Source organism: Ischnura elegans, chromosome 8 (genome assembly GCF_921293095.1).
Source record: "Ischnura elegans chromosome 8, ioIscEleg1.1, whole genome shotgun sequence".
Classification (NCBI taxonomy): Eukaryota; Metazoa; Arthropoda; class Insecta; order Odonata; family Coenagrionidae; genus Ischnura; species Ischnura elegans.
The window spans coordinates 43,320,799-43,348,175 of NC_060253.1; the positions used below are offsets into that span (position 1 = coordinate 43,320,799).

Consider the following 27,377-nt stretch of genomic DNA (forward strand, 5'->3'; position numbering starts at 1 on the left):
TTCACTTTCTTACTCCTTTTATTATGTATTCACTTTTTTCTCTCATGATTTTAATCACAGCACAGAAAAGATATAACAATAGGATAAACAGAACATACTTCGTCATGGTAACATAAACAAATAAATCTACATTTATGTAGACATTACATGAAACACAATCAAACGGAGACTGTATGGCTTCCAGTCTTCCCATCACATGCATGCTCACAGGTCATTGTGAGCGAGAGCACACATACTCACATATGTGTATGTATATATACATCTTATGGGTATGTGTGTTTATTTTGTAGCAAATTTGAGTGTATCGTTAGCTTCTAACGTAAAGTGCACAAAGTATATGCTGATTATGAGGAATATTATGCTCTGAATTGTGGATTTCGAATTTTTCGAAAATAAATTTGATTGGTATTTCAAACATAGCTCCTTTATTTTTTATGATAGAAAGTTCATTTAAATTGTATTTTGTAGGGTTTTTACTGACTACAAGGTCATGTGAATAACATTTTTTTCGAGTCATTATTTTTTAAAGGGGAGGGATTTAAGTGTTTAAATAAGGTGGAGCTCCCTTGGAAATGGAGATTTTAATTATCAATATCTCACCAAATATTTATTATATAGAAAATTAAAACACACCAAAATATTTGAAAATAAAGAAGCTACAATTTAATACTCTAGCATTTTTTTCATATCTCCAGTTTTTTTGGAGTTATTTTGAAAAAAAGAGCATTTTTAACGAAATTGTAGAAAATGACTTTTCACTTTTTCCTCCAATTTTTTCAAAAGTTACAGTTGTACATTAAAAAAACTTCTAGGATCAATTAACAATACTTAAATAAAGAGAAATACTTAAGGGCATTGATAAATTTTGTCTAGTGTGGTAATAAGGAGTTGTTTTCCCTGATTTTTTCGTACAAAAAAGTAGGGACTGATCTTATTTTTAATCATAACTCGCTCAAATTTCATGATAAAATTTTTTTTACCTCATTATAAGAAAGTTTTTTAAAAACACTTTTAAACAGATTACATAATTTTTCCTCAAAAATTATATTTTTCCCGCTATTTGGTATTGAATCTTTCAAATTTAGCGTATGGCAAACAATACATGACCATCAACAAGTTGTAGCTCGGTTCGAATTGGTCATAAAGGAAATATAAAATAACATTTTTATTTAATGTTTTACAAGCTACAGTTTTGTAATTCACAATTTCCTAATAAAATTAATACTTTTCAAGTTATTTGCCTATAATCGATTAAAATCGTTGATTTTTTCGTCAAAAAACTGTTACTTTCAATCGCAAATAACTCGAAAAATATATATTTTACGCAAAAAATGGATAGAACATTTTATTCTTAGAATTTGTTTTCCTATCGATTTCATTGGTCAAAATATAATTAAAATTTTCCACCCCCGAGATGGGGTGGAAACCACCCCCAGGGTAAAAGCGCCCGTCGGCATGATATAGATTTTGATTCTTGGTATATTCCCTACTTATTGTGAAAATTTCAAGAAAATCGATTCAGTTTGAAAAAATTGCAAGCCAAAATGCTTCATTTCCTGGACTAATATTACTATATTCGTATCTTATTGCATGCGATTCTCATTAATATTAAGTTTTTGTTTCACGACCACTCAACTGAAAAAAACTAAACATAAGGATGGATTATAAAAATGCAACTTGTGTTTTCCATCCAGGAAATGTCCACAAGGATACAGAAAATATCCAAACATAACATATGTCTCTGCAAAAAATATTTTTTGAAAGTTGTTTATCCTTTGATAACTGATTTTTTTTGGATTTTTAGCGCTGATTTCAAATGTCCAAATGTAATTCATGAATGAAAAAAAATACATTGTAAATTGGTCTTAGTATATTATTGTGTAAAAATGGTTTTTGAGGGCAATGTAAATGTAGACATGTATTGTTTTTTTTGCTGATTTGGTGCTATGTATATGGGGACATGTATTGTGTAAAAAATGGTATTTTGAGGGCTTTTTAAAAGTTTTTGGTACTTAGTATTTTGTTTTGTATTTTGATTTATGTATATTATTATGTCTTAATGTACTTCCTAACTTTATGTTACCACCCGACTTCATGGTCGAATTGTAACTAATTATTTAATAATATTAATAATAATAAAATCACATACTCTGTCGATACCATGGTTAGCAGTGGGGTAATATATTGAAGTGTGGAAATAGTTATTTTTTGTAAACATTTTATCTTATGGAAACGAACCCCTTCATCCTCTTATACTCGCAAGAGTTGTTTCGGCTGAAGCATTCGTTTAAACTCGTGGCTCCACCATCGACTAGGTTACGACTTCCTTCCACGTGCACGCGAGGTTGAAAAATACTCCGCTGAAAAGCAAAGCATCAGGTGTAACAAAATTAAGCAAAAAGGGAGGGATTGCCGAGGAAATTTATTTTTCTTTTCCACTCTCCGGCCGCAGAATAGCACCGCGGCCCACCGACCACCCTTAACCCAGCCACAACCTAAGCCTCGACCGAACACTCTCCCAAAACACGCGACCACATCTCCTTCAGTCCGTTCCAAAATTAGAGTCCCTCTTTGAAAAAATGTACGGGAAGGAAAGGAAAAAAAACAGACCGGGAGAAATCTCTTCACAGAAAGTTTCCTTTTTCTTTATGCTACGTATAAAGGAGAGTTTCAGAAGAGGAATGGGAAATGTTTTCAAGAAGCAGAAGACTTGTGACTACGGTGTCCTGCTAAACGTCTTCTCCGTATGCACTCGTAGAATGGGCGATTGGGTTTTAAAAAAGGTTTTATCTCTCTGCGTATTTTTATCGTGAAAACTGATGCAAGGGGAATTTACAAAACCATCGAATGGAAGACTCGATTTAGGTATTAAGGTATTAAAAAGGAGCTTAGCTTTGCGTTGCCCTCGCTCTTTGAGGAATTGGGAAAACTACATTTCTATGCTAACCTCGGTTATTTTGCATGATATAAGACACAGCGTGGTGTAAGATATTAATATAAGTTAAATAAGACGTTTCCTTGCGACACATTTTTAATTTGGCAATGAATAAAGGTTTTACCGGGATCTGAACCTATGGATAGGCAACCAAAACGCCCACTTACCTATATGGTCAGAACCCCTTAAGTTAACCGTTTATAATTTTGGTCCAAAAATTGCTTTTGTTTTTTTTAGAAATACACGAAATTTGAAGGTGTGTACAAAAATGTTTACGTAAACGTCATTTGAGGGGACGAGAAGAAAAAAGGTACCAGTAATTTCATTCTTAACAGAGTATGGAACAGAAATTGTTAGAAGAATTGTTCAAAAACGTGTTGGCCAGGGGATATGAGTATTTGTCCTTTACTTGTATCGAGTGGAAAATAAAATGACTGCTAAATATTAGTTGATCTAATTTGTTTTCTATGCTTAATTTCTGTACCTAACTCTGTTTAGGAAAATAATCACTTTTACCCCTTGACTTCTCACCTTGCCATTTTATATTCTAAGACCATAAGGTAGATACAGCCCATGGTGCTCAAGGATAATATTGAAAACTAGTGCATTATCTGATAAAATATATTTATGTGCGCTGTAATCAATTATCTGACCTTCACGGATAGATAGGGAGCGTAGAAATACCAGATGCATTAGGCAATTCCTCCTTTTATCCTTTCTCTTGGAATGATGCAAAAAGTGAAGATTTTTTACGCTTAGCCCATGAGTTCATCCTTCTCGAATCCAGACCACTTCCCAGTAGCTCATATCACCCAGGGTGAAGTGACATCAAAGAGAATTCGAAGGTCAATTGCGGAACGTGGCGGGGGGTTTTACTTTGACATTTCATAACTTGACTTTTCATGACTTGTTCTGACATAATTTTTCAAATACGTTCAATTTTTCAAATACGTTTTTTACGTTTTTATGCTGCACGACCGTGGTTTAAAATAAACTTTCTTTCTCAAAATACGTACAATCCCCTACTGAAATTTTTATATTACGCGGATAAGTTATTTTCAGACCGTCATAGGAATTTAGGTTGGAGGCCAAAGATTCCAGATTCATAAGGAAATTCTTCGTTCTAAGTCATCCTCTCATGGTAATGCAAAAAAGAATTTTTTTACGCGGATAGTGAATGAGTTCATGCATTAGAAGAGATGGAGGTTAGATCATCCGTGGGCGGCATGGCATCAAAAGACTTGTGCAAAGACTTCACCCAGATTCGAGTCAGGAAGCCTGCGATCAGCAGCCTTAAGCTAAACTATCCTTCGCCAGAGCGCGCTGAGTCAAATGCCAATAGTTGTATTAAAGGAGCATTTGAATACAATGCGCTCTTCATATTGTATCATTAAATATAAAGATAGCATATAAAAAGCTGACTAATATCTTGTATCAACACACTCTCCTATAGTTAGATATAGAGAATTTTCGGAGGTACTAATCGCTATAAAATATGTTTAAAGAAAAGTAGTTAAGGTTACTAATTATACTCCATATATCGCTAATCATTTTTAAAACGGAGAAGAGATTAGTTTTGCTATTACATTGCCTCCAACCTTTTCGCCCCCTCTCCCAGATTCGAGCCAAGAAGCCAACGATAAGCAGCCTAACTCCTAACTCTCCATGGCCAGAACACGCTAAGTGGTTACAAAAGAGTATTTGCATACGATGTGCTCTCCAGGCACGACCATTAAATATAAAGATAGCATAGAAAAAGCCAACTAATGGCTTGTATTACCACAATTCACCATTGATATAGTGGATTTCCGGAGGTACTAATCACTAATAAAAATATTTCACCAAAATATAGTTTAAGGTGATTAATTATATTTGCCTCAGAGTACAACATATTTTCCTGTTGTTACGGCCATATTGGATTCAACGAAATTCAAAATGGAAAAAAAAATAACTAATCATGCTTTTGTCACCACAAAAATACCACGTTACCCTCGCCGGCAAAATATGTACATTTTTTCACACGGATAGCTTATGAGTTCATCCATATCGAATGCAGACGACTCTTTCCGAAAGCGCGGCGGCAGAAATGAAGGAGCGTAGAACACCCACGGGCGACATGACATCAAAAGGGAAGGTGAAGACCGGGCGCATGGCAGCGGGTGTCAGAGGGTGTGGAGTCCCTCTCTGCCCGGACCAAACCCATTCGCCACTTCCTACTTTATTTATGTCCCTTCGCCCTCTGGCCGGCCGTCCGTTTTTATTGCTCCGCTGCTCGTAAATACGGGAGACTGTGTAACCAGCACTACGTGTTCCGATGACCCCCCCCTTACCATTCCTAAACCTGGTTTTTTTACTCACAAGGATTCCATGGGACGGCCAACCGTGGGACGGATAGAGCCGTTGGGGCTTCTGGAATAGCTTCTACCACGTAAGAGGGGAAAAAACGTTGATGATACAGGAATATAGGTCGGAATGGGGGATTTGTTTAGCCATTACCCTCTCTCTAGATCTCCGCCACCACGCGTGTTTACTTCTTTGAAGTGTGCCGAGATTTGTCAGTCTCCTTACTCTGTATCTTTACACGAGGCTCTACAGAGCGCACCCGCATAGGCGTGTTCTTGTGGAATACCAAGTGCATAAGAGGAAAAAACGTACAAAATGGGTTGAGTGTACTTAAAGAACACTCACCAGAAACTCGTAACATCTCGTAAGCTCTATAAATACGGCCGTGCCGAGACAGCTACTTTTTAACGCTTTTAATACGGATTATCATATGGTGTATAACATATGAATTATATTTTTTCTTTTCAATTATTATGCAGTGGTAATTATTTTTTTAATTTTCCCAACGGACGTTCTAAAAAAATTCAATACCACCATGATAATTGAGATAACACCATAGGACGAACGTGCTATGCCCCCAGTGGAAGGTCGACAACACGATGATAAATTTGTCCCTTGGTCAACTTGTTTTCCTTGCACGTTCTAATGATCAGTTTATGGTAATCATTAGCGCCTTATTCACCCCACAAATCACTCAGATCAAGATTATGCTCCCTAGAGTCAATGATTATATTCATATATTGCTACTTTAATAATTAAACTGAGTTATAAATGAGGTTATTTTTGTCGATTTTAATTCGCGAGAAATTTCGAGAGTGCATTGTTTTAGTCATTTGTTTCGGTGATTTTCTCCCATTTTCCTCACCTTGAACACTAAATGACAAAAGAAGATATCCCTGAGTGTAAAATATTACTGCCACTATAAAAATGGCACCATAAATAAAGCTATGGTAAAAATTTAAGTTGATCAGCAGATATTTGGAGAAGATGATAGACAGGTGGGGATAAGTAAGGAGAGAAGGGAGGAGGGAAACCCGGTGATTGCACTTAACAAAAGGCGTCAAGGGGACCAGGGGGGGTGTGCTTGAATCGCTCGAGATCAATTCCGGCACGGAATAATCCCGATCTCTCATTCCGTGCCGGAATCTTTTTGCTCGGGATTTGGTGTGCTTGAAATTTTCAAACCGATTGTCGGTTTCGAGGGTTGCTGTCTAGATTCAACCCGAGCGATAGACGTGGCAACGTCGGGTTGAGGACGTAAATACAGACGTTGTTAAGACCGTCAAAAAATATTTACAAAACAATTGACAGCAGAAAGCCAGATACCGCTCATATTAAAAATGAAAATCACGAAGCAGCAGAAGGAAATCCTTCTTCAATTTGTTGAAGGTAAGTAAATACAACTAATTTTTATTTTACTGCTCGTAATATATAGTTCTACATCACTATTTACTTTTTAGAAAATGAAAACATTAGAAAAGGAAGATTAAAAAGCACTTTTACGGCCAAAGACGCCGCAAAACTTTGGGAGGAGGTGACGCATACTTTAAATGGGTGTGCGGGACCGAAGAGGTCATGGAAGGAGTGGAGAAAGGTTAGTTTGAAAATTGAATGAAAGCATATGTCGCGATTTTTTTCATTTTTAACCACGAATCGTCGACGCGGCGTGTTTTTAAATTTTTCGACTCATAAATGATAAAGATGTTTTCGATTAATGAAGCGTTGCTCAAATTTGTTTAGCGATAATGTTAACAGCTATTAATTGAACATCATAGTGGTATCATGACAGACATATCTCTTTACAGTCTTGGCAAGATATCAAATCCGCAGCAAAGGGCAAGGTAGCAGCCCTTATAAATGACATTGCTCACACTGGGGGTGGGCCTCCAGTGGCTCTGGAACTGAGTGAGTTCCAGAGGCGGGTGGCAAACATCATCGGATCGAATGCCATTCATGGTCACCAGACTATTAAGGAGTCACTGATTATTTTTGATGAGGTGAGGTTTTTTAAAGTTGTCCTTTCAATGATGCATTATCAATAAAAATGTTAGTTCTGCAATATCATACTGAAATTGCTATCATTAGTGTAAAGTGCTATTATACCATGTAGTATATTAATTTCGATACTATTAATATATTCTCATTTTTAAGTCTAGCACCTTATAAAAGTAAATTGTTAATTGAAATGAATGTTTAACAGTGGACAAAAAGAAGTTTTGTAAGATATAGTGCGAACAACCTAATTGCATACATATTCATATTGTTTTCAGGGCGCATTTAATTCGCACTTTACTCCTTCCATTTCAGAACTCTAAAGAAATTTCTATAGATTCAGCATCCCCTCCAACCCCTCAATTAAGTTTCAGTGAAAATGACCCTGGCCCTTCCACTTCATCTGTTCCCTTGCTCCCTGAATATCCATCTGCCACATCAATCCATCACCAAATAAATGCCGATCCTCCTCCATCCTCCTCAGCCACGAAGACACATAACAAACCCTGTGGCAAGAGTAAGTGATTTTTTTACGGACAAGCTCATTTTATCAATTGGTTTAAACATTACTCCACATTAACATTATAAACTTGAAGAACCTGCAGTGATCTTTTTCTAAATATTGTATTATTTACAAAATAATATATTTCAGGTACCAACACCAATGTAGAAAATTTTAAATACATGCAGGAGAAGCTCATTTCCCTAAAGGAGAAGAGTCTTCTCCTGAGGGAAAAGGAAATGGAAGAGTCAAAAAAATTTCATCAGGAATTACTATCCATAGAAAGAGAGAAATTAGAGACATTGAAGAGAATCGAGGCGAAGATTGATAACATTAATTTTTAGATATGTACCAAGTGTTGTATTTTATTGTGAATTTAATATAAAATTGAGTTCTATCATTGGGTTATTAATGATTTAATATGAAGTCCTCTCCTATAACCACTAACTATATTGTATATATCCATGCATATTGAATTCTCAATAACCATATGTATTCATTTAAGTAACTTTTTCTCTAATAATATTCCATACAGGGCTCAGCGTCCCATCCGGCGGACGGGGTGCTCGACTTGTGTGAAATTACGAAAACAAATTATCATATTCGAAGTCCCCTCCACGAAAACATTACACGGTATCGGACAGTCTCGAAAATATCTACTACTACCGGGATTTGAACTCGGCTCTATGGAATGGGAAGGCAACACTATAATCAATACCTTAGTACAAGAAAGAAAACAACCATGGTACTGGCAGTTCAAGCAAGCGGCTTAAAAAAACATGTTAAATTGGAACATTTTCGAATCACGAACATTAGTTCCGTTACAGGAGGATTTTACTTTAACTTTTTATACTTTATCTGTCAAAATATTTCGAATATTTTTTTTTAAGGATAAATGGGATGTTTTAATATAAGACACGGCCTCAGGCGTTATTTTGTGGAATTGCTTCACGTCAAATGAAATAAAATAACTACGTTTTATTCCACACTTTATTTTAAATCGTACGACCCGGGTTTCAACATCTAGTGTTATCATCAGGTACAATTAGATGGGTGACCCTCAACCTTGATTCCCTCATGTCTTTTAAACCTTTTGAGAACCCCTCCCCCCTTTAACCCCCTTTTTTTCCTTGTCGTTTACCCCATGCAAGCCAACCCAAGGCCTTCCCCACTCATTTCTTCAAAAATCAGCTTTACCCGCTATCAATGTTCCTTCCTACCCGCCCCTTTTTCGATCCCCCCCTTCCACCCACGTTTACCTATTTAAGAGCGTGCCACCCATCAAAATGTACCTGATGATACCACTAGATGTTGAAACCCGGGTCGTACGATTTAAAATAAAGTGTGGAATAAAACATAGTTATTTTATTTCATTTAACATAAATGGGATGGTTTCAAGACAGCATCAATTGGCTACCCTACAAGTTACACTATGTTTTACTCGTATTAGCACACTCTTATAATGGAACACAGAATTATCGGAGGTACTGATCTATAAAAAAATACATTTACTTGAACAAAAAATAGTTTAAGATTACTAATTATATGTTCGTACGTAGGTTTCCGCGGTGATTACTTGAGTTCGCCAATTGGCGCCAAAAAATTGCCTATATAAGAGAGGACTAAAAGCTTCACTTCATCCTTCACCTGAGGACGCTGGCAGGAGAGCTGGCGAAACTGTTGTGGTTCTTCGACAACGGACGCGGATGCAGCCCGAAAGAATGCTGAACTCATTACTAATTATACTCTATATATCACTACTGATTTGTTAAATGGAGAAGAGATAAGTTTCACCATTCCTTTGCCCCAAACCCCCTCGCCAGTTTATTTCTTTGAAGTATGCCGAGATTCTTTACGACTTACGACCATACATGCGCTGCGACACACTCTCTACATTTTTCCAGGAGGCCGTAACAAAGTCGTTCTGCTGTGGAATTTTGAATGTGTGAGAGGAAAAAAGTAAAATGGGTTGAGTGCTACTTACTGGACACTTAATGAAAAAATGCGATATCTCGTCGGCCGTAAAAATGACCGTAAAAATTCAGCCATTTTAAGAGTAAAAACGACTAAAAATGTGCAAAAATAAATTACCTTTTTAAATAAATTTTAAAGAAACTGAGTACAAACTTGCCACTTGAAGCTTGCTTAACTATCTAATAAAATATGCATACTCATCTGTTATATAGATTTAATTTAGTCAAATAATTTTTTCCCACTTGGATATCTATAGTCTTGGGGTAAAGTTTTCGCCTGCGAAACAGGAGGTCGTGTGTTCGAGTTCCACCTAGGTTGGTTGCTGGTATCCATGTCATGGTTGTTAGTGCACAAGTAATGGTTTAACTGTCGAAAAATCCCAATGAAAAAGGACAATTAGTTCTTTTTCCGGTGGTATGATAAATAATTTAAAACGATAGCGAAATAGAAAGAGAATGGTTAAAAAAAAAAATAAATAGAAAATGCTCAGCCCTGAAAGTGATGGATAAAGTTAGGCCATAGGAAATATTTCAGATTCAAGCATGATTTTGACTGAGAAATAAATTTATCAATTTACTACTGCAAGTAATAAACAATTTTGGCTCCTTAACAATCTAATTTTAAAATCTTGATCCGAATGTGTGGTAAAAGACTTTTTTGGAAAAGTGTAAAACTGAAGAACACAATAGAAATCTGAAAAAATACGGCACACCTAGTGAGGCGGATATTATACAACATCTTGCTCGTTTTATTTAATTAAATTATTCCATTGTCGTGATCACTATCGCCCAAAGTTTTCTACGAAACCATAATTGACTCATACACAAAATATTGCATCTCAAAGGAGCAGTTATTAGCACTTACATTAAAGAGCAATCACTTAATAAAACGATTTAAGTTCATAGGACCAGCAGAAGAGCCAAGAGAAATGTCTCATGACAGCGAATATATCATAAGCACGCCATAAGACCATCGTTTAACTAGCAATCTTAGCTCTTTACGTAGCTAACACGCACCTGAGGACGGAATATACCTACAACATGATCTCTCACATTTTTAATTCTCAAATCAGGCACATGAATCATGAGAAACGGGTTCTAACCACTAAAAGGTGAGATTTAAATTTGTCCAGCCGAATAATGAGTCGGGGCCGAGAAAGACATTTTTCATCACGCAACTGGTGGACGTCGGAAGGAAATTCGAACAATGAGCAGCGGTGGAGAACCGTATTTCACAAATGCATACCTTGAATTATGGAGAATAAAAATAAGCGGTCCGATCGGAATTCTTAGCGCTACATTAATATTTCCTTCGCCATTAGCACATTCAATCCCTATGAATAATACCATCAGCATCCATATGCGACGAGCTTTGGTGACGTGACTATTTTCAAAGGGGTGGGGCCTTAACTGTGCGATTAAAATGAAATACGAGGGGCACTCGTAAACTGACGCACACGAATTGCCTGAGACCACAATTGTTACTATAGGCACTTCCAATTAATAAAGTGCATAGAAGCATTATTCCCGCTTCCAATCAAATTTATTTGAACACAATAACCACGAATATTACAAAAGAGGATCCTCAAATCGGCCTCTAAATGTGTTTTCAATCACCGCGCACTTAAATGCGTTTACTAAAGTCGCCACTCGCGTCGCAGACGGACAAATCGATCCAAATTTCACGGGTAAATAAGGTATAATTGGGGGTGTCAACCGAAATTTACGTTCTTGAAGGTGTGATTTACCGATGAAGGTTCGAAGATTTTTTCGGCGTTGATCAAATGTTCAACGATCAAATGGTTGCATGCAAATTGTAGCTTCCTTCCTTGCAGCGATCATTTCTCTTCAAAGATTCTCACCCCATACGTCCATTCCGCCCGAAAGACCAAACTTAAAGACTATTCCCGGACTCGCGGAAGGAAGGCGTGGTCAAGGACTCGGGGGTGCGCTGTAGTGAGCTTACGGCGTTAGCCCAGGAAGGCGCGAGATGTGATGGGTGTTGAATTAAGCAGGAGGCTCGCGGATGGGAGAAAGCATCGCCGTGAGTCACCTGCCTGACTAATGGCGTTACAAGCGGCTTGTGGCCAAGGAAAAGGAGTGAGTATAACACCAGGTGCGAAATATTCGAGTCCACGAGAATGTGTTACATCATGTGCTATAAAGGAGACCCGACCAAAATAATTCCTCAAAATCAGTTCCACGGAAATAAAAATTCGAATTTTAATCACTGTTTTAGAGGATATTAGGAAGAATTCCTTAAAATGAAGTAATAATATCTTTCATTTTCAAAATCTCCATTCTTCCGGTGCTACCGCGTCTGGTTGTTTGTTGATGACAACAGTCTCGCTAGCACTGCTGCTAGCGTCTTCAGGTCGAAGATGCCGGTCCACGATTTTTGTCCTCCTTATATAGGGACTCATTCCCGCCAGTTGTGGCTGCTGCTCTCTCATTGGTCCTTTTGAGTAATCTCTTCCAATTGGCATTCAAAAATCGTCCCCATTAAAAGTGTCTTTGAGTGAAAAGTGAGTTGAGTTTAGGTAAAAATTAAAAATAAAAAGCCTTTAAACAAATACTGGGGTATGTATGAGGATCTCAAACGTCAGATTTGAGGTTTGCGACCGTGGAATAATATCACTAAACGCCAAGGAATGAATGACATTGCAATCTGCTAAACCAAAAATTTAAGCATAAAAAAATGGAGATTACGTGTCCATCACTCAGACTATCCACACGAATTTTTCATTTTTGCGATATCTGCATTAACGCAGATATCGCAAGTCTATCTACAGAATTAAAGATAAACGTGCTGATCAAGCATGGACTAACCCAAGAATTTCCCAACGTGGTCAGGAAGTGTCCCATCAGTGTCAATGATCAGCAATGCATGATGTGCCGGCGGGAAAAAAAAAGTTGCCAAAAGAATGGTGGAAGTGGAAACGAGAGAAGAAATGATAAGATGGACGGCGAAGATGAGAAGTGAGAGGTTGACACGAATGGAAGGTTTTGAGGGCGCCAGAGGATTAGCTGTCGTCCACTGACTGAGAAGATTCACGCGACCCTCCTTAATAGGATTATGCCTATTCTTTTTTCCCCAAAATGCCTGGGCCAAATCTGATTATTAGGTGATGATAGCGTGTAACAACTCAATTTCTTTCGTGGTAAGATTGTCAAACCCTTTCACGGCTGCCTAAATTTTCGGGAAAGGCCTTTTTAAGCCCCTAAGCTGAGACTCTTTGACAGCCACTCTCTCTCAGCGAAAGCCAGACGAAGGCAGGAGATATACCTTCGAAATCGGCGTGGGAACTTCCGCGATGTCTTATTAAAAAAAATAAAGGGCGCTGCCCACGTAGCGTTTCATTCGCAATATACCTAAGGGCTTAAAGAAGAAAGTCATTGCTTATTGGGTTAAGGAGCCAGCGTGAACAGTTTTAGGGTAATACCTGTGAGAAACATGTCTTAATGTCTTAATAAAATGCGCAAAACATTCAATGCTCAGGTTTAAAATAAGCTCTGTTTGATGATTTCACGGTTTTTCATAAGGACTTTCGATGGGATTACATTTCGCTCTAAGTGTGATGAAATTGACGGTGGATTGTTTGGTTGAATTGATTTAGATAATGATACCTTTTTCTAACCAATAAACGCTTTGACAAAGAGGAAGCATCGAATTCTGCCAACGTATAGTAAGGGCATCGGTCAATCAGCATCTATATGAGCTATATTTTAATCTTCTAGCACTAAGAGCCTCGGTAAAATACCATGGTAATTTAGGGTCCAGGATGGCGAAGGGGTCTCAACAGTGGGCCAGAAAGTCGAAGTCTTTTCTCTCGATTACTGATCAAAGGGAATTTTTTCCATAGCAATTTTTGTGAATGAGCATCTAGAGCCAATGTTAGAATTGATCAAATTTATGAGGAAAAATCTCCTTTATAGAGCTATAGATTTGTAAACGAAAATCTCCAATTAAAAAAGCTTAGTTCAGCGATTACATTTGTGCAAACACAATAATACTACCAATATCATATAAAGGGTTATTTTAAGAAAAAGAACTCTTTAAAAATGTTAACTTGCTTTCCACTGACGCAAATGAAAGCAAGCAAATTACTGATTTACCTTGAAATTTAACTTTACCATGTTATCGTGTCGTAGAACACATTCTAATTTTAATAGTAATTCTAGCGACGTGAGAAATGATAACCTTAACAATTAATGGGAAAAGTACAAAATAATCTAACTAAGCAAAGATGTAGTTACTTAAAAAAATGAACACAGTTATAAGTACCTGTTAAAAAAATTAGCCGTTAATTTTTGGCTGATTTTTTTTAAATTTAAAAATAGACCGCAGCTGAATGAATTTTGTTCATCTAATGTTTAAAAACATTTTACAATGCATCGAAAAAAATCCGCTTAACAATAAGACCTACGACTGATGCGGTAGCTAGTTTAAGCAAAATATCAAAATTTCTTCTCTAAAAGCTATTTATTAAAACGGCATTATCAACTCCACTTACGACAACACAAGAATACGGTAACGTTTCGTATTTCCGCGGAAAACGAAATACGCAAAAAACAGCCTTACGAAAGCCGAGTTCACTCAAAGGAGCGAGACTAAACTCTCAACTCACGCGATGAATGAGCTAATTCACCGAAACGCTCCTAGTGTTTCACACTCCCACGGCAAAAGTTGAGGCAAAGCCGTCGAAATCCCTGCAATTTAAATAATCATCATTACCGTCATCTTCGTATCACTTAACAAGCCGAGTTCATCCACCGCGGTGCTACGAAAAATAAAAATAAACTCTTGTTGCTCCACAGAGTTAAATTACTAAGCACAAACGAGTCAACGGAACATCTAGGGACGTGAGAAATGCACCCTCAAACCACAAATGGGAAAAGTAAAAGAAAAGTAACTAGGCAAAAATATACAGTTACTTAAAAAAATGAAATCAGTTACAACCCGTTCAAAAAAATAGTAGTTAATTTTCGGTTGGTTTCATCAGTTATAACCCGTTCAACAATTAGTATTTGGTTTATTAATTTCAAAGGAGACCGTAAATGGAGGAGTTTCGTTAATCTAATATAAAAAAAAAACGATTTACAATACATTGGCATATATGCACTTTACTATAAGAACTACGACTGATGCAGTAGCTATTTCAAGTAACCTTAAGGGGCCTTCAATAGGTATTAGTCCACTTTTTCAAAGAATTCACTGCATAATACCCTTAGTTCTAACGCATATGGTTATGGCTAAAGAATTAAATGGATTAGAATTAATCGTATAGAAATTGCTAAATGACATTCAGAACTGAGAATTTGTATAGTCACACATTATAAAAGAAAAGTAAAAATTGTCACATATCCCTAAAAATAATAATTCCATTCTCAACTGGTTTCGACTCAATAGGCTCTATCCAGCAATTGAGGAGGTTCCACATAGAGGAAATCAAGTTCTTTTTGAACCCACTATGATAAAATGGGATTACCTGAAAAAATGGTATAGAATGATTACATATTGGGACACAGAAAAATATGTTTTGGCAGTTTGAAAAAGTCATTCCTGTAGGGTATGAGCCGAAAAACAACGGTTACATTCAGAAAAAAATGGGTATATTTTAAGTACCGGATAGTTAGATTTTATATAATATGACGATCAGAATCTAAAAGCATAGGAAATGAATAAGATGCATTAACTAAAAGCCTGCGGGATGATATATTTAGCTACGCCCACGCCGCACACAACGCCCATTATTTGTTGATTTAATATTTTGACATTTAATTATCGCATTCCACAGATAATAAACGCACATTTTTCTTCTAGCGTTCTTGGTACTCGTTGATCAGTGGTAGTTATCATTGCTCCATCAAATCCAAGCGGTCAAAAATTGCGCGAAAGAAAAATATATTTGGAAAGTTCGTAATACGTTCTTAGGTTGGGAATGCGACGAAAAGTAACGCTTACATTCAGAAACCAATGGTAAATTATACATCTATATCCTACCCCGCAAGCCACCTAAAAAGGCATGTGACAGGGGGTGTTGGGACACCAACCGTCTACTTATTAAAATCAAATGCTCAACCAAAATTACGACTACCATTTATTAAGTCCTTTATAGTTCGGGGGAAAATCGAATTCGCAAATGGAATTACGTAATTCTTCGGAAATATCTCTCTCTTACTTTATCGCTTCCTCTGGACCTAGAAAAAGTACCTCATAGTTAGATTTTATATTTCGCAATGTAACGATCAGAAGCAACAAGCAAATGAAATGTTTTCGTAACCGGTAACTCAGTTACTCTGACTCAATTATTTCCCAACCTTGCTTTACTTACATCATGCCACTTTATGAATTCACTTCAATTTTTACGACGTCGGTCAGAATTCCTCTCACCGATGCTGCTTCTGCGGTAGACGGATGTAGCAACGCCTAGCCGCGGAAGTAGCTCCATCCGCGCTGAGCGACTTAGTACATATTAATGGGCGCAGCATTTAGCGGAGGAATAGGAGAGGATATATCGGTCTCAAGGGGATATATGAGCAGGCAGGCGTTGCATTACTTGCCCCTAAGGAAACTACGAGGAAGAGGAGGAGTCAGTTAATTAAGTAAAATACGGAGTAATTAAGAGGGGGCATCGCTCCATTGCATCGGTCCTAATTTTTTACTCATTACTTGCTTAAAACGTGAGGTATTATAATGAAATTTCCATGGCCTTAATAAAGAACCAAGTCAACCACAACCTTTATTTAAAATATGAAAATTTTACCTTTTTTAAAATGGAAGTGAATTCATAAACTGGCTTGGTGTAAAGGAAAATGCTGAGGTATATTATTCCTAATGGAGATGAAGACAGATTTTGGCAGTGGCCTCCTTTACACACCCTGAAAATATTGACTTGTGCCTAATGTGTGTTACTTGAAATATTCAATGCTATAGCGTAAATTTTACATGAGTAACTTGACACGAAAAAAATATCTCTGTAGCAGGAACGATGGATTACATGTATGGAAATAATCACCACCTATAATTACCCTTCTCGAAGCTGAGGGAGTTTCCATCTTGACTGAGTAACACAAAGCTAATGTTTACTTGCAACTAACACTGAGATACAGTTCAATGCCAATAAAGGTTCCCTCTGTAAAGCATGAAAACTTCAAGTTAATAGCCTTAGCTTTTCAAAAAGTTTCAAGTAATTAGCTTAAAAAATGGTCTGGAGTCTAACAAACGCCAGACAATTTTTTTTTGCCCACATCGTATTTTCATAGTAAGGAAACTCATATTCCTTGAAACTTATTACTTCATAATTCTGAAATCTGATTATAGGAGATATATCTGACTCTGATAGGAGATATTAGGATCAATTTCAACCGAACGCGCTATCATTATTACTTGTCTCCAAAATCAATTATACCCCATGTAGTCAAAATAATTTGTTAGGTTGTTAGCAAATTCCGCACTGCGGAAAATATGTTTGCATTTACTGTTCAAATTAAACATGCTGATATCATTTCGATGAAAGAAAAACTGTTAGAAACGTCAAAATAAATAGTATTCAGTCTTTAATTATACAAATACCTTCATAATTGTTACGCATACATTTCTTGTCCATGCATGAAATTAAGTGTTCAAGGAATATTTATTGTAGTTAAAACAGTTATTTCTATTTTCATGCATTTTGTTTAACCATTCCAAAATGGTGGCTGTGAGACGCCACGCCACAAATAGCGCTCCAAAAAGTTACGCGGCTCACGGAGAGCTAAACAAGCATTACTCAGGGGTATTTTTTGCTCCATTTCCTCAATATTTATTCCAATGAAAAATTTTCATATTCGAGATACAGGAAATATCGACAAGAGTTCATTGCACACAGCATGGAACTTCCAATAAGATAGCTCATCAGTGTTCAACCAGACGATTGGTTTGTATAGGTGAAGGTAGAGCTCACTCCAGACAGCCTTAGCCGTATTAATTTTAGACTTTCAGTAAAGGGGGCTAATTTCTTTCCCGGCCATTTCCTTCCTCTAAGCCTCCTTGCACCTCGAAAATTTGAGAATACGATGTCCTATGGTTTCACCCGGATGTTGTCCTCCAGGCGATTGGTTTGGATAGGTGAAGGTAGAGCTCACTCCAGACAGCCTCAGCCGCATGAATTTTACACTTTCAGTAAAGGGGGCTAATTTCTTTCCCGGCCATTTCCTTCCTCTAAGCCTCCTTGCACTTCGAAAATTTTAGAATACGATGTCCTATGGTGTCACCCGGGTTTTGAACCTGCGATCCTTTGATCAGCAGACAAGCCCTCTAGAATACTTTGGTCTCCCAAGAGTTTATTCTACGCAGAACGGAAATGTTAATATGGTAAATTTAAAAATATTATATGAAAAAAGTGTCTTTTTACGCAGTTACGCGCAATGGAGTGAAATTGTATATGCCATTGATCAAGTTCGCCATGAAAAATTGCCATAGTCAAGATTCGAACCCGGATCTCCCTATTGATGGTCAAGCGTGCTAGCCAATTACACTACCAAGCCATAATTGGCCAAATCGCCTGACCGGCAATCGAGAGACCCAGGTTCGAATCCCAGCTAAGCCAAATGAAATGTAACTAAATTTACTACGAAAAAGATGAAAAAAGAATGAAGATTTTATGAAAAATAGCTAAATTTGCTTTCTCAGCTTACACTTATGTCGTCGATTATTTCCTGTACACTGTATTATTTTCAAGACTAGAACTTTTCACACTTATCTTGAAAATGATTCAGTGTGTCGAAGCTAGCCGACGATGAAAAGTTAAGTTGTAGAAAGCAAAGCTTGGTATTTTTCTTAACTTAAAATGAAATTTTACAGGGCTAAGGTCTCAAAATTCAGTGCACCAAGTATTTTTCAATGCGAACGTCATCCTTCGTGTAAATGATCAGAGAGGTAGCCAGGAATTTCGTTCGGGAGACGGGGAGAAGGGGAAGGGTCCAAAACCAGGAGGGATATTTTTAAAAAACAGAGTACAAAGATGTGGGTTTCAAACTAATTCTAACACTTTTCATAGTCGAAAAAAACTTAAATTTTCAAAGAAATCTTTCATAAATTCATGATTTTTCGACAACTTGTTTTTTTCTGAGGCGAAGTAATTGTGTTTTTATATAATTTCATAAATATAAAGCTATTCAAGGAATGGATACCGTACTTATATGAAATTGATGTTTCGTATTAAATTGTAAATGAAATTATATTATATTAAACATTGTTACTAAACGTATTAATTATTTAAATGACATGATGTATTTCAAAAAAGACGTACGGATTATTTTTGTTAATACTAGCATAAATGATCATATACTGAAATTTTTTGAACAAATATAGATATTTGTTCATAAAATTAATTAAATTAGCACCAGCAATGGAATATAATTATTTACGGAAGGCAGTCTCGATACAGGTGCCTTTGAGGCTGCCTAGAAATCCGAGTTCTTTGTTGTTAAACGGTGGAGTATATATACATTATTATATAAATTATATTTTTGGAGGTTACGGAACACCCGGACCTCCCCCTCATTACACCACTGTATATGATAGGTCTTACTTAAAATAAGTCATGCGTCACGAAATTAAAAGATAGGATATGTATATTTCGGCCGAGAGAGGGAGTGAACTTAAGTGGAAAGAAGGAGGGATGCAAGATGATGGTGGGGGAGTGTGGGAGGAAGGGAGGGAGCGAATGCCAAGAGCGAGCGCTCTTGTTGCCGGGGCAGCTGCCCGAATGAAGGCACCTCATCAAAAGATTCCTTAATCCTCGTCCGTTGGCCCGTCTCTCGAGCAGACACTCAATTTCGCACGCTCGCCCACCCGAACAACACGCAACCGGAGACTCGCGCGAGACCGGACGGGATGAGATTTCCTCATTCACCACACTCAGTCTAGGTTTTTTGGGCAAAGGCGGTGAGGGATTTTCAGTCTCAGAAAAAAACCGCTGCGTTTCAATTCGCTAAACGTTTTTATTATTTTTAAAAGGGTTTTAAAAAGCCGAAAGAAATTTTCTAGTGTGTCATGAGTTCATATAGAGTTGAGTCAGGCTTAACCTTGCAAAATTATATCACATCCACTATTTATAGTATGAACTTTAAGGTAATATACAATAATGCCATTAGAAAAAATTCCTCTGGACCGGAAATCGAACCACGGACCTCTGGCTTTCGGGCCACTGCGCAGACCACTACACTATCTACGTTCTTTAATTCCCATGGCAATTATACCAAGGCTCATGGAAGTAGGTGTGAGACTTTTTCTTTAAAGTATTAATAGCATTAGTTTGAAAAAATCACAATCTCAGGGGTATTTTTTTTCCTTAATTAATACCTCAGTATTTTCTCATATAAAAATGTACATTTTCAAGACACAGGCAATATTAACAAGAGTTCATTCTACACAACATGGAACTTTCAATTCCCATAGGCCACAAAGTGATTCAACCAGTATGATGGTTTGGATAGGTGAAGATAGAGCTCACTAGAGACAGTGTCATGCGTGCGAATTTCGATAATACAGGATAGGAGGCCACGATAGGTAAATAAAAAAAACTTTTATATGCATTATTCCACCAATACTATGATTTCACGGCTTCTATCAATAAATTTAGCATTATTTAGAGAATATATTAATATTGAATCAACGATTGTTCGATTTTACGTTACCTATATAATTAAATCTTCTATAAATATTATCTAGATAGTACAATATATATGAAAACCGGTCGTGTAATTAAAGTAATAGAAGAATATTTTTAGTAACTTTTAAATATTAATATGCCATGAGTATAACATTTTTTTAGATTAGAAATAAACGCTTTTATAGCATCACCATCTCCAGTCAACGATCAACATCCTGGGATTTTTTAAAATGAACTCTCCGGTCCCCTTGACGTCAAGGTCTACACAAATCTAATGTTTCACATTCTTTATCATCGAATTTATGCATTTTAATCTTAAAAGTTATTTATTGCTTTCCAATTTCACTTCGACTATCGTCTTCATAACAGCATCACAGTCTCCTTTTTTAATCGTAACGTTTTCATGTATTTTTAAATTTTTATCTGTTTGCTGATACTCTTCCGAGAACTTCCGTAATATTCTCACCATGCAGCTATTAGATATTTAAGATAAGGTGTTCGAAGGCAATATCCCTAAGTTAAACCCAGGACCCTACGAGCCAGTATCCAAGCCCTCTACCGGTTTGGTCATTGCACTCCCTTTGTTGAAATATAGCTGACTAATTTTTAATGTGGAGCCGAAAGAGTATACCTTATTGTGCTATTTATTCACTACAATGGAATAATGAATTAATCACACGTGTATGTAATCCATCTCTCTCTGGTTACCGCTCAGTCATTACGGGTTTATTTCCCAGTGCAGGTTCCCTTACTCTTGCTATTTTTTTAAAATTTCTTGGATGACAATGTTATGGTAACTCGCCCAAATTTTTAAAATAATTGGTAGTGGTTTACCCATTCATTTAGATATAAATCGAACTACTAACTACTGTACGTATAAATCAGCTTGGTAGAGCTGAATTACACAGAATTTTATATCGAAGAATTTAATTTTTCTGGTTTTTTGATAAATTGTTGAGCACAATATTTGCAGCGAGAAGAAAAGCTTACTTACTTCAGTTTTAACAGTGCAACGATTGTGCAAATACAGAAATGATAGGCTTACAAAAAATGTAGCTGGGGTAAATAGGATATATTTTCAGTTAAAATTATCACAGATAAATATTAAAACTGTCTCTTAGATGTTTAGTCCATTCGCATGGTTCATAAAGAATGCTATTTTGGTGGAGTCGACCGACAACTTAAGTCATATTTGCCATAAGGGAAGTAGAAGAAAAGAAGGGCGAAAAGAAACTCGGAGTCGGCATATGTCTTCTCAGAGGAAAGGCGCAAATAGCTGAACGTCGCATCCGGCGGACGGATTATTGCACTTGAAATTCCCCAAACACATCTCTCTATTAAGTATAGTTTGTAAAAAATTAAAAATTGCAGATATAAGTTTAAATGAACCCTTTTAGCCATTATTATTCATTATTTAATGAATATTTAACAAAAATAACATTATGCTGAAATGGGTCAAAACTGTCACGTAGTCGTGAAAATCTGCTAAGCACTTCTAATAAAAAAATCTTCTAACTGCACGTCATATACATTCACAACACTTTATTAAGAATCGAACAGCTTATAAAAAATCTCTTCCACCGCCGACATTTGAACTCGGGCCATAAACGCACTACTTCAGACCACTTAACTCCTTCCTGACCCTTAATAAGGCCAATTGGTGGAACTGAGGAGGACGATCGCGGTCCATTACGCCTCCCTTTTCGCCATAAGGGACTGGTACTATCCTTTTGAAATCTCTGCATGCGGTGAGTAGTAAAGGTCATACCGATTCACTAAGATGTCCAACGAATATCAACGCTCGCTGTTTCGCTCCCCGGGCTTGTCCAACGCCACGGGAGAACGAGCCATGCGCTCGAATGGAGCACTGATTATTAGAGGATGGGTACGGTTCCAAAGCAGCACGGATGCATGCAAAATCTAAGACTAAGGGCCGTATCTAAAACTACGTATATTCCCGCAGAGGATATCTTGAGGATGCGAAGGGAAATGAAGTCATTTGGGTGTCCTTAATGTGGTAGGTAGTGATTGAGGTAAGACTTATGATTGAGGCAGTTTTGGCCGAAAGGTTAAGTTTGCACCGGTAATTCTCCACGAGTCTATGCGTTATTTTTAGCATATAGAACACAATTATCAGCCAAGCGGTAATCCAAAGTATATTTGATGCATAGAAAGAGTTGGTAATATGTTAAAAAAATGAAAAAATAGAGCAGATTAGGTTAATTCCACCTTGAAATATAAAATTAATTAAAGTTTTTAACACACATGATTGTAACTGATTTAAAGTACAATAAAATTACACCCAAACCTTATGTAAGGTAAAAATGTAAGAATGAAAGCAAAACAAAATATGGATAAATAATAGTTCCATCCATGTATAGCAATGATACAAAGGAGAATAAACATTTAAATAAATAAAAGATCGTAGCACTTTTCCATAAGATATTTTAATGCGTGCAACGCGTTTCGGCTCACTGAGCCATCATGTGGTACAAGACACTGCAAAACATTTGAAAATCTCCTTTATACCCCTGAGAAAGGGGTTTGGGGAGGATTTGACATCTTTGAAGATGGGGATGGAAACGGGCGTACAGAATAGAGACAGTGGGAAAAGATACAACTACGGGATGTGGGGAACCCACGTTGGAAGGAGTACTCTAGTCATAACTGTAAAATAACGACACGTGGGAAAGACCATAAAAAAACGGGAGGGGGGTTGAGAAGATTGAAAAAAGGGGGGGTTTAGGGTAAAAAGAGAGGCCGCGTGTCGTTAGAAAGTGAGAGGAGTAATTAACGACGCAGGAAAAGAGGCGGGGGTGAGGAGTCCCTCTAGGTTAGCTGAGAGTAAGAGAGAAAGTTCACCAAGTACCATTAACCTACCATTGCATTTAAATCATTGCAATTTTAAATTTAAAATTGCATCTTATAGCAAGGTTAATGAAATGAAATCTTTAAGATAAGGAGAAATAAAGTTAAATCAATTTTAAAAATCACCATTATTGTAAAAAAGTTCAAAATTTTCCATGGTTTCCTCATAATAACCGTTGAGTACAATCTAAACGACGAGACGAAAGCAAAAATGAGTACCGAAGCCATTGGCCAAGATGAGAATCTTCGAAATACTAAAAAAAAGCCCAAGTTAGACTTGATACTGCTAAATGACCATTTTTACGCATTAAATGCAATGGTCATTTAGCAAATGGTTACAAGTTCGATAAAAATAGAAATGATGAAAATAAATAAATGTTGGAATTGATAGAAACAGGAATTGACTATAGTAAATTACGTCTTCAGCTTTCTGGAATATAATTGAAATTTTAATAGTAAATTCTCCAAGTTAAAAATTTCCAGCTAAAATTGATTTATTGCGTGCAAAAAAAAACAACCGAGCTTTGCTTCATCCTGCATGGTCTGCAGAAAATTTACTGAAGACGCATTTGAGAAAGCCACCTACATAATATAAGCGTGTGAAAAATGTTATAATAATATTATTCCTCAATATACGAGGGTTGCCCAGGAAGTAATGCACAGCAATTCTTTTTCTCAGCCGACAACAATGGTGCAAATGAGAAACTCAAATATGTATTATCTAAAGTTTCCCAGGACTTAGTTGATTTGAAACAAAAACGACATTTTTTTAATTGATGGCTTATTCCTATTATGCAGTTATTTTTTGGACAGAAAGCACCATTTATGTCAAATTTTAAGTATCTTGCTTACGTAACTCAGTTGCTACTGTTTGCCTTCACCAGCTTCTTTCTAAAAATTTGTTTCGTTGGCAACTCTCTCATCACAGGTATTTTTTAAATCCTCAGGGGTGCCTCAATTCCGCTTTTAATTTATTGTTTCCAAGTCGATTTAACTTTTTAAGAGTATAGAAAACGTTAAAATTCTAGTGGGTATGCTATTAATAGTTTTTAGTGTCAAATGTTCGATACGAGTCATTTCAGAATGCTGCAATCTCATCTAGGAAACGCAACAGATCAGAATCAATGTAAGAGCAGCATGATCAAAACTCAGGTGACTCCCATACCAGTTATGAAACATAACCACACAGTTCCATTCCAGAATTAGCTCGTTTCCTCGTAGCCACAAAGATAAATATGGCAGTCCAGCCTGGGATACTCTTTTTTGTGATCGTGGCAGTATCTAAGCTACAGCACAGATCTACAGCACAGCAAGCTACAGGGATCCAACAAGGGGAAATACAGTAATCATTCATGAACTGAGAAGATGATTTTATTCATTGCAAGTCAAAGGAGAATAGGATTGTATTAGGCTGGTAGATCTTCCACAATTCTCGCCGGTTACCGCAGCGTTATCAGGAAATTAGAAGCGAAGATGAGACACCAATGCGTCCCAGAAGTACTCCATTGCAAACTGTACTGCTAATTACTTCCTCCTACGACGTAAGCCTTCGTAATAAGCGTTTGCAGTGCAAGGTGTGGATAAGGCTTGTGGTTTGCAATATTGTGGAATCAAAGTATGCATGCAACATCGTATTGACCTCATATTACAAAGCAGGCTCCAGAAAGATGCTCTTAAGAGTAATTTGGAATTATTATTTACCCATAGTCACTTCTGATACCCATGTTAAATGTTTCCAATAAATTTGACAGGTTAATTATTTCGCATTACTGTGTAACTGTTATAAAAGATTAAAACGGAAACGAAGATTGGAAATTAAATAATATAATTTTAGAATTATCTGCACACGAATCATACGAAAGTACGAATGCATGAAAATTGTTTTCACAAGAGTCAATCTCTTGCCTGAGGAACTTATTTTCTGGAAGTGTTCGGCACAGCTGGGTATTCTTAAATAGATTTTACGGGTCAAGAATATAATTTTTACTAATTGGAATTTTGGCAGAAAATGCCACAAAATATAGCCAATCAAAAAAATGATTTTCTTGAATCGAGTCAGTATTTCAGGAGTAACTTGTCTGATTTTCATTGCAGATTTAATACTACCTTAAATGTCCGCAAGTCCGCAGAATATTAAACGTGGCCATTTCAAAACGATTTAATATAATTACGTCAGCATTAAAATTAAATTTCTTAGAAGTTAAAATGCGCTTTCTAAAAATAGAGCATGAAGACCGTTCCTTTAATAATGCTCATGATGGAATAAGATGGAGGTTTAAGATATTTAGAACGTCAAGCAAGAATTTATTCCTTCTGAAAATGTTACGCATTTTGCAAGAGAAGAGGCAACTTTTTCAAGATCGTCTTCACGTTTGGATTTTTTCCGGTTTCATCTAATGCAAGCCTGCTCACGTACCTACAAAAATCAGGGAGAAAAATAGGTCGTTGAAATTTTATAGCTAGCAACATTAATAGCTACATTATGTCTATAATATAGAGCTTCAGGCATAAATTTGTGAGCTGCTTTGTATTTAATACAAACTGTATTTCACTGCTTTGATACTTGCTTCGAAATGAATGACAGCATGGAGCTTTTGGTTATCAAAAGAGAACAGGAAAATTTATTCGTAGGATGAGTTACGTTATAAACAGAGAGCAAAATGCATTCACCTGATTAATTTAGGCAAACTGGCTTAAATAAATACGTTTCATTCACGGAGAGGAAAACAGTAGTTAATAAATTACCATGTAAGAATGGTGCACTAATGAAATACCTTGAAGTTACTGTTTATTCGTTCTCATTCCACATACAAACTCCTGTGTGTCCATTAATTGAAACCAAAATTTTAGTTTAAAGTAGATTTAAAAAATCAAGAAAAACGCGATCCCAGCACTAAATTACATTTTTATTTATCACAAAGTAACTCTGGAGCCTATTTAGTCAAACCGAAAATTTATTCCAAAGAAATTAAATGAGTCAACGTATATAGAAGCCTCCAACAAAAGCAGTGTTATTATTTCTCTGTGGCAGAAACCTAGGTAGAATTGTTTCCAATTACAGGTACTGTTTGTGAGGAAATTAAATAAAACAGGTGCATAGAGTGCGGAAGAGCTCGTGCAGGGGCAAATTCTTTCGACCGCATGATTGCTTAAAACGAAGCAGGTCTTCAGCTTACGGTGAAATTCACGAGGAAAAGAGCTTCCAAATGAACCTTTGCTCACCTCTTGGACCCCCTCTATTCCTGTAAGCAGCAATTCGGGGACTTGCGAACGGAAATCAGACTCAGAGGCTCATCATCGCCCCATCGTTTCGTTTCACGTGGAAACTCGCGGAGCGGAACCCACGAGGGCGACGCGGGGTGACTACTATCTCCCAACGATTAATTCGGCAGCAAGCCGTCTGTTTGTGCATAGACACGGCGAGATTGGGAAGTGGTTCGGGAAGGGACTTAAAACGGGGGATGGGATTCCTAAACCACGACGGGTAGGTAAGGTAAGGCAAGGTAGGGTATATGTGGAAGGTAACAACTCGAGGGGATATGGAGTGAAGTGAGGGGACGTAAACGTGGGGAAATAGGGTCGGTCGGTTTGGCGAATGGATTGCTTATCCCCGCGCAAAAGTAGGTCGCCGTGTCTGGAACAAAATTGCCCTCTCTCTCCTTCCGCGTTCAAGAGGATATTCATGTGTGCGATAGGAAATGAATACATTTGGGCATATTAGCGCGGTGAAGAAAAAAGAAGCAAATAAGATTTTTAAGCCTTCCCTTAAGAGGAGAAAAACGAGGCGAAAATTTAGCGAACGATTCCTCGGATACGTTAAGAGTGACGGCTCGACATATACCTGGGAGAGTTAGTTTACAAATGTGACTCCCAGGTGGCGCGAACCGAAAAATAAACGAGATGGCACTCCATGACAATGACTATACACCTACTAAAAATCTTATAGTTTCAAGCTTTACTTAAGGGAATTTAATTTCTTTATCATATGTTAGGAAATATTAATGAAATTGCAATTGTGGATTAATTTATTTTTCGTTGTTGACAATATTTTCGGAGAGATTTACTAAAGTAATTGATTGACTTACCACACAAAAAGCATGGTGTAA

General features: G+C 36.9%; 2 protein-coding genes across 9 annotated transcripts in view; one reads left to right on the forward strand and one right to left on the reverse strand.

Annotated features, from left to right (window-relative positions):
* LOC124163250 (collagen alpha-2(IX) chain) overlaps window positions 1–27,377 on the reverse strand; it is a 1,172,095-nt gene that overhangs the window by 230,539 nt on the left and 914,179 nt on the right. The gene's annotated exons all lie outside the window — the stretch shown is intronic.
* LOC124163251 lies at window positions 6,349–8,127 on the forward strand. The gene is made up of 5 exons (XM_046540021.1): window positions 6,349–6,667; window positions 6,739–6,872; window positions 7,084–7,275; window positions 7,586–7,787; window positions 7,923–8,127. The coding sequence occupies exons 1-5, from the start codon at window positions 6,619–6,621 to the stop codon at window positions 8,114–8,116; spliced, it is 771 nt and encodes a 256-aa protein (XP_046395977.1). The 5' UTR covers window positions 6,349–6,618; the 3' UTR covers window positions 8,117–8,127.